This window comes from Scyliorhinus torazame, chromosome 1 (genome assembly GCF_047496885.1).
Source record: "Scyliorhinus torazame isolate Kashiwa2021f chromosome 1, sScyTor2.1, whole genome shotgun sequence".
NCBI classification, from domain to species: Eukaryota; Metazoa; Chordata; class Chondrichthyes; order Carcharhiniformes; family Scyliorhinidae; genus Scyliorhinus; species Scyliorhinus torazame.
Window position 1 is genome coordinate 95,122,498 of NC_092707.1, and position 9,030 is coordinate 95,131,527.

At 47.1% G+C, this 9,030-nt stretch overlaps 1 protein-coding gene across 3 annotated transcripts in view; it reads left to right on the forward strand.

The window, feature by feature from the left end:
- ppil2 (peptidylprolyl isomerase (cyclophilin)-like 2) overlaps window positions 1-9,030 on the forward strand; it is a 593,707-nt gene that overhangs the window by 166,123 nt on the left and 418,554 nt on the right. For all 3 annotated transcript variants that reach the window (XM_072498280.1, XM_072498289.1, XM_072498297.1), the window contains one exon: window positions 481-572. In XM_072498280.1, coding sequence (XP_072354381.1) covers window positions 481-572 — 92 coding nt within the window. The remainder of the gene's footprint in view (window positions 1-480; window positions 573-9,030) is intronic.

Here is a 9,030-nt window from a genome sequence, read left to right on the forward strand (position 1 = left end):
TGTGACTATGGATCAAGTGGGGTTGGAATTGACCGCACATTTGCCCAGCATGTCGTGACACTAGTAACAGTTGGTTACAGAATAGTAGTGCTCTAGCAGTCTTTCACTCATTTATGTCGTCAACAATTGTAGGCAGATGCAAGAAAGGATCTTAACAAGGAGGAAAGTAATTCCTAGATGAGGAAAAGCAGTAGTCATTGGACCAACATTTAATGTCTTGTACCTTGTCCATTTTAACATCAAAGAAGATAATGTGTCTGCTGATTATTACAGTAGACTTTCACCGTTGGAAAATATTATTTGTCTATAGAATTTCCAGTAGCCCTTCCTGATTGTTCTTAACAGCTTTCAAGGTCTGAGAGGGCGGGGGTTGAACATTTGAAATTACGTTCAATTGCTTTGAGTAAAGGGAAACTTTCAAAGCATGTACAGTTATTGGAAGGGACTAGTTATTGTGACTATTTTGCTTTTTTGTTAAAGGAAAGTTCCACTGTCCAGTTATGTACTCTGTCTTCACAAACAACTCGCACATATTGACTGTCAAGACTACTGGAAATGTCTATTCATTTGAGGTGGGTAACTCCTGTTTTGATGGATCTGGTCGAAATAACCTTTCTGCAGGCTTCTTTTATTCAGGAGAGAGAATTTCGTCTGACCTTCAGTTTTCTATTGGTGCCAATTAACCAGTTTGAATTTAAATTGATTAGCCTGGGTATATCCAGATTATGCAAAACCGTTCAATTATTTGTGATACTCTCTACTTCCTCGACAGTTCCAGCTCTCACAAGCACTCACGTTAAAGTAATATTCAAACTGAATCTTGCTAAATAACACACCTAACCTAAAAATAAATGCTTGCAATTATAAATAATTTAAAACACTTGCTCAATGTGTCTTTCTCCTCCAGACCATTTTCTTCTCTGTTTTAACTTTTAATTAATTTTGCTTTTCTGCCTATGTTCACTAATTCTTACAATTTTCGCTCTCTTAAAAAAAAAAACTTTCATCACTCAATTTCTTTCTACATGATGAAAGGGCCAGATTTCCAACCAAGCAAAAGTCAAAGACTGATATCCTTGTGTCCTTGACATGATCAGAACAATCTTAGAAGCACAGAAAAAATTGCATCAGGAAAGGTGGCAGCACCATGTGTGAATGCACCAATGACCACTCTGCTGACCAGAACCAGATAAGAACCATAACCGTGGCATAGTAAAGGTTAAAGATATGAATCTGGACTTTGGTGACGGGATGTGCTGAGAGGACACACGGAAGGTGGCTCTCCTTCTAGGAAAGTGAATTTAGGCAATTTTATCCGAAATAATCTGCCAGAACCAAGAAGAAAAAATATCCCCTCACCACCCTCTTCAGCCTACGCAAGAAGATGCAGGAAATATTTAAAAATGCCGAACTGCAGCTGCACCAGAGGCCCACAAGGAAACCAGGGGCAACAGGAGCCTGGAGAAACCGGCAAGCGAGACATGGACCCACGAGGCGAGAAAGCACCGGCAACATCTGAAGGAGAGGGGCCAACCAGCTGCACAAGGAACTCCCCTTTGCTGAACGACAGCTGGAGGAAGTTCCTCACCAGAAAGTTAAAGGAGCTCAAGGAGGACATAAAGCTCGGAATCCAGGCAGCGGTCAAGGTGGTGGTCACAGAAGCGCTGCCCACCATGTAGGTGGCCTTCGACAAAGCAGAAAGACGTTTAGAAGCCCAGGGAAGCACGATCAGGAAGCTAGAAAAGACCTCCATGGACCAAAGCTATCGTGTCCCTGGAGGCAGAATTTTCTTATTAAAATATGGAGCATCCAATCATTTTTTTCTGATTAAGTGGCAATTGCGAGTGACCAATCCACTCACCCTGCACATCTTAGGGTTGTGGGGGTGAGACCCATGCAGACACAGGGAGAATGTGCAACAGCTCCTGCAGAAGCGGATGAGTTTGTCCAAAAGAACTGGCTAGAAAGGCAACTGCAAAACTATAAGTGAAACAGTGATCCTGAGGAACTGAGAGACTGAAAGACATTTCATGTGGGACTGTACCACTTTGTTGTGAATACAAAAGATTTTAAAAATAAATTAGAGAACCCAATTCATTTTTTCCAATTAAGGGGCAATTTGGTGTGGCCAATCCACCTACCCTGCACATCTTTTGGGTTGTGTGCGCGAAACCCACACAAACACGGAGAATGTGCAAACTCCACACGGACATTGACGCAGGGCCAGGGTCGAACCTGGGACCTTGGCGCCATGAGGCAGCAGTGCTAACCACTGTGCTGCCCTGTGAATCCAAAAGCTCAGGCACAGAAAGGAGGGGGCGAGGGCAGTGGGGCAAAGGGTTACGGAGGCAAGAGGAAGGGGGGAGAGGGAAGAAAAACAGCTGGCGGAGATGAGGCTCAGCCCGACCCCGGGAAGGGAGCCACCACAGTAGCGGGAAATCTAGCGCCAGGAGGTATGAGCGAGAGGGTGGCCATGGTGTTTCTCCCACGGGGGCGAGAGTGCCTGGTGATTGTGGGGGGGGGGGGTGGGGTGGGGGAGAGAACAGGTCGTGGGGTAGAAAGGGAGCGAGAGAGGGGAGTGACATTGGTAGAGGGGATGGAAGGTGTAGAACATGAAGAAATAAAGGGATCGCGCCCGGGGTTGGGGGGGGGGGGGGGTTACTAAGGGAAACCTCGGAGTGCAGTGGCTCACCCACATGGCGTACACACAGTTGGTGGCCATGTTGGGTGGCCACTGGAAAAATGGAAATCCTGGAGTGCAGGGGCCCGGCCTCATGGGCGGCATAAGAGAATAATGGTTAGCATTGTTGCTTCACAGTGCAGGGACCAGGGTTCAATTCCCAACTTGCGTCACTAAGTGCGGAGTCTGCAGGTTCTCCCTGTGTCTGTGTGAGTTTCCTCTGGGTGCTCCGGTTTCCCCTCTCAAGTCCCGAAAGATGTGCTTGGACGGTGAATGGGACATTCTGAATTCTCCCTCAATCTACCCAAACACGTGGCGACTGGGGGATTTTCACAGTAACTTCATTGCAATGTTAATGTAAGCCTTCTTGTGATACTAGTAAGGATTATAATTGTTATTATTATGGTGAGTACGGTGATCGTGACCATTTTGGATGGCCCCATAACAAAGGGAAACGGTGGATCTCGCAATATCACAGGCCACAAACGGGTCTGTTACCATCAACGAGAATGGGGAGGTCTCACTCTCCATATCTGGGAGGCGCTGAAGGCTGTGATCAGGAGTGAGATTATTGCATTTAAAGCACATAGAGATGGAAGAGAAGACAGCTAGGCAACAACTGATCGACTCCACACTGAACATAGACCGATGATACTCCTTGGTCCCAACTGTAGAACTTCTGGCGGAGAGGAAAAAGCTACGTTTGGAATTACATAGAATTACACAGAATTTACAGTGCAGAAGGAGGCCATTCGGCCCATCGAGTCTGCACCGGCCCTTACAAGGAGCACCCTACTCAAGCCCATGTATCCACCCTATCCCAGTAACCCCCACTTAACCTTTTTGGACACCAAGGGCAATTTAGTATGGCCAATCCACCTAACCCGCACATCTTTGGACTGTGGGAGGAAACCGGAGCACCCGGAGGAAACACACGCAGACACGGGGAGACTCCGCACAGACAGTGACCCAGCTGGGAATCAAACCTGGGACCCTGGAGTTTTGAACCAACTGTGCTAACCACAATGCTACCGTGCTGCCCAAATGGACTTTGACTTGCTCTCCACGAGGAAAGCAGTGCACCAATTCCACCAGGCACGGGATACCTTTTATGAACAGGGAGACCAAGCCAACCGCCTGCAGATCACCAGCTGGGAAAGCGGGCAGCTATGAGGGAAATAGCTCAGGTTAGGAACAACAACAGCAGACTGGAGACAGTGTCGGAAAAATTCAACAACGCGTTCGAAGCCTTCTGCCGGGGGCTGTACACCTCCGAGCCCCATCGATGGGGACTCGAGGATGAAGTCGTTCCTCGATGGACTGGACTTGCCAGTTGTGGGGGAGGACAGGAAGAGGGGGCTGGGAGCACCATTAGAATTGGGAGAAGTCATGGAGAGCATTAACTCCATGCAGGCAGGGAACGCCCCATGACCAGATGGATTCCTGGCGGGCTTCTACAGAAGATTCTCGACAGCACTGGTCCCGCACCTGTGGGAGATGTTCACAGACTGGCTGGCAAGGCGCACCCTGCCGCTGACGCTAGCACAAGCCTCAATCTCGCTGATACCCAATGCAGGGAAAAACCAGCCTCCGATTGGACAAAGTCTGAACAAACCCATTATAGTTTACAAAAGCTCCCCATTGGAATTAGCGTTCAACACCCCACCCCCCCTTGATCGTACCAACCCCCACTCCCCTTTCTCTGATCTATTATATTTTCTTTATTGGTTTCCATGGTTGTACATAGTAGGGTCGTAAGGCAACATACACATCACATCTTGGTAGGTTATTCCTCTTCGGCTGCCTGTGCTCACAAACCTTTGGTCTGGGGGTGTGGTTGGTCAATGTGCCTCCTTGTTTTCTCCACCCCTCTCCCTCCCTCCTGCTGTTTGTCGTCCCTCTGTGGGCTCTCCCTCCCCTCCCCTTTGATCTGTTGGCTACAAACAGAACCTGTGGGTGTGGTTGGCAGACCTGGATCGCACACCCCCACACACACACACACACACATCCGCACACGTACACACCCTTTTTAACTTCCTCCACCAGACGAGCCACATTGCATTTGTGGATCCTAGTCCATAAGACCATAAGACATAGGAGCGGAAGTAAGGCCATTCGGCCCATCGAGTCCACTCCGCCATTCAATCATGGCTGATTTCAACTCCATTTACCCGCTCTCTCTCCATAGCCCTTAATTCCTCGAGAAATCAAGAATTTATCAACTTCTGTCTTAAAGACACTCAACGTCCCGGCCTCCACCGCCCTCTGTGGCAATGAATTCCACAGACCCACCACTCTCTGGCTGAAGAAATTTCTCCTCATCTCTGTTCTAAAGTGACTCCCTTTTATTCTAAGGCTATGCCCCCGGGTCCTAGTCTACCCTGCTAATGGAAACAACTTCCCTACATCCACCCTATCTAAGCCATTCATTATCTTGTAAGTTTCTATTAGATCTCCCCTCAACCTCCTAAACTCCAATGAATATAATCCCAGGATCCTCAGACGTTCATCGTATGTTAGGTCTACCATTCCTGGGATCATCCGTGTGAATCTCCGCTGGACCCGCTCCAGTGCCAGTATGTCCTTCCTGAGGTGTGGGGCCCAAAATTGCTCACAGTATTCTAAATGGGGCCTAACTAATGCTTTATAAAGCTTCAGAAGTACATCCCTGCTTTTATATTCCAAGCCTCTTGAGATAAATGACAACATTGCATTTGCTTTCTTAATTACGGACTCAGCCTGCAAGTTTACCTTTAGAGAATCCTGGACTAGGACTCCCAAGTCCCTTTGCACTTCAGCATTATGAATTTTGTCACCGTTTAGAAAATAGTCCATGCCTCTATTCTTTTTTCCAAAGTGCAAGACCTCGCACTTGCCCACGTTGAATTTCATCAGCCATTTCTTGGACCACTCTCCTAAACTGTCTAAATCTTTCTGCAGCCTCCCCACCTCCTCCATACTACCTGCCCCTCCACCTATCTTTGTATCATCGGCAAACTTAGCCAGAATGCCCCCAGTCCCGTCATCTAGATCGTTAATATATAAAGAGAACAGCTGTGGCCCCAACACTGAACCCTGCGGGACACCACTCGTCACCGGTTGCCATTCCGAAAAAGAACCTTTTCTCCCAACTCTCTGCCTTCTGCCTGACAGCCAATCGTCAATCCATGTTAGTACCTTGCCTCGAATACCATGGGCCCTTATTTTACTCAGCAGTCTCCCGTGAAGCACCTTATCAAAGGCCTTTTGGAAGTCGAGATAGATAACATCCATTGGCTCTCCTTGGTCTAACCTATTTGTTATCTCTTCAAAGAACTCTAACAGGTTTGTCAGGCACGACCTCCCCTTACTAAATCCATGCTGACTTGTCCTAATCTGACCCTGCACTTCCAAGAATTTAGAAATCTCATCCTTAACAATGGATTCTAGAATCTTGCCAACAACCGAGGTTAGGCTAATTGGCCTATAATTTTCCATCTTTTTCCTTGTTCCCTTCTTGAACAGGGGGGTTACAACAGCGATTTTCCAATCCTCTGGGACTTTTCCTGACTCCAGTGACTTTTGAAAGATCATAACTAACGCCTCCACTATTTCTTCAGCTATCTCCTTTAGAACTCTAGGATGTAGTCCATCTGGGCCCGGAGATTTATCAATTTTTAGACCTCTTAGTTTCTCTAGCACTTTCTCCTTTATGATGGCTACCATATTCAACTCTGCCCCCTGACTCTCCGGAATTGGTGGGATATTACTCATGTCTTCTACTGTGAAGACTGACGCAAAGTACTTATTTAGTTCCTCAGCTATTTCCTTGTCTCCCATCACAAAATTACCAGCGTCATTTTGGAGCGGCCCAATGTCAACTTTTGCCTCCCGTTTGTTTTTAATGTATTTAAAGAAACTTTTACTATCATTCCTAATGTTACTGGCTAGCCTACCTTCATATTTGATCCTCTCTTTCTTTATTTCTCTCTTTGTTATCCTCTGTTTGTTTTTGTAGCCTTCCCAATCTTCTGACTTCCCACTACTCTTTGCCACATTATAGGCTTTCTCTTTTGCTTTGATGCATTCCCTAACTTCCTTTGTCAGCCATGGCTGCCTAATCCCCCCTCTGATAACCTTTCTTTTCTTTGGGATGAACCCCTGCACTGTGTCCTCAATTACTCCCAGAAACTCCTGCCATTGCTGTTCTACTGTCTTTCCCACTAGGCTCTGCTCCCAGTCGATTTTCGTCAGTTCCTCCCTCATGCCCCTGTAGTTACCTTTATTTAACTGTAACACCTTTACATCTGATTCTACCTTCTTTCTTTCAAATTGGAGATTGAATTCTACCATATTATGATCACTGCCTCCTAAGTGCTCCCTTACTTTAAGATCTTTAATCAAGTCTGGCTCATTACATAACACTAAGTCCAGAATGGCCTGTTCCCTCGTGGGCTCTATCACAAGCTGTTCCAAAAACCCTCCTGTAAACATTCAATGAATTCCCTTTCCTTGGGTCCACTGGCAGCATTATTTACCCAGTCCACCTGCATATTGAAGTCCCCCATGATCACTGTGACCTTGCCTTTCTGACATGCACTTTCTATTTCGTGGTGCATTTTGTGCCCCCGGTCCTGACCACTGTTAGGAGGCCTGTACATAACTCCCATTATGGTTTTTTTGCCTTTGTGGTTCCTCAACTCTACCCACACAGACTCCACATCATCTGACCCTATGTCATTTAGTGCTATTGATTTAATTTCATTCCTAATTAACAAGGCAACCCCGCCCCCTCTGCCCACCTCCCTGTCTTTTCGATAGGTTGTGAATCCCTGGATGTTTAAATGCCAGTCCTGAACCCCCTGCAACCATGTCTCTGTGATGCCTACCACATCATACCTGCCAGTCACAATCTGGGCCACAAGCTCATCTACCTTGTTCCGTACACTGCGCGCATTTAAATATAGCACCTTTAATTCTCTATTGACCGTCCCTTTTTGTTTTCTTAGTGTGGTGGACCTTGGTTTACTGAGCCTTTCCATACACTGTCATATTTTGTGGGATGGGGACTATCGTAACCTCTCCTGAGTTTTGTCTTTTCGTGCTTTTTTGTATTCCTAAGCAGCTACGCTTCCCACTGATTACTTCACCTCTTGGTTCCCTGACTTTCCCTTCCCCCCCAATCTTTAGTTTAAAGTCCTATTGACCACCCTATTTATTCTTTTCGCCAGAACACTGGTCCCAGCTCGGTTCAGGTGGAGACCATCCCAACAGTATAGGTCCCCCCGTCCCAAATCTGATGCCAGTGTCCCATGAAAAGGAACCCCTCTTTCCCACACCACTCTTTCAGCCACGTGTTAACTTCCCTTATTCTTGCCTCCCTATGCCAATTTGCACGTGGCTCGGGCAGTAATCCGGAGATTATGACCCTTGAGGACCTGTTTTTTAATTTGAATCCTAGCTCTTCATAATCTCTAAACAGGTCCTCTTTCCTAGACTTGCCTATGTTGTTGGTACCGACATGGACCACAACAACTGGATCCTCCCCCTCCCTCTCCAGTATCCTTTCAAGCCGGTCAGAGATGTCCCGCACCCTAGCACCGGGCAGGCAACATACCATGCGGGACTCTTTATCCTGCTCACAAAGGATACTATCTATCCCCCTGATAATAGAATCCCCTACAACTACAACTTGCCTATTTACTCCCTCCCCTTGAATGGCCTGCTGAACCATGGTGCCTTGGTCAGCTGACTCATCCTTCCTGCAGTCCTGTTCGCCATCCACACAGAGAGCAAGTGCCTCATACCTGTTGGACAGAGCCTAGGGCTGAGGCTCCTGAGTTCCTGACTGCTGGTTCCCTTTACCTGCCTGACTTGCAGTCACACCCTGCTGTCCCTGGCCACTGGCAGGATTTAAACTACTTACTCTGACAGGTGTGACTGCCTCCTGAAACACAGTGTCCAGGTAAGTCTCCCCCTCCCGGATGTGCCTCAGTGTTTGAAGCTCAGACTCCAGCTCATCAACTCTGAGCCGGAGCTCTTTGAGCAGCCAACACTTACTGCAGATGTGGTCGCTGCAGCTCACAATGGGATCTGCCAGCTCCCACATCAAGCAGCTCAAGCACATCACCTGGCCAGCCATCACTAATTAATTAATTAGTTTAATTTTAAGTTTATGAGTTTAGCTGTGTTTTTTTTTAATTTGCAGCAGATTTGCTATCAACCACTCAGATCACAGCTTCCCTCTGACGTCACTTTTGGGAAAAAAACTGGAAAACAGGAAGTTTCCGTTAGGTTTATGTACTCACAGAGACTGCTCCTCCTCCTCCGAATGGCTCCCGAAATTAGGCCCGAAGAAAGAGAGAGAACAA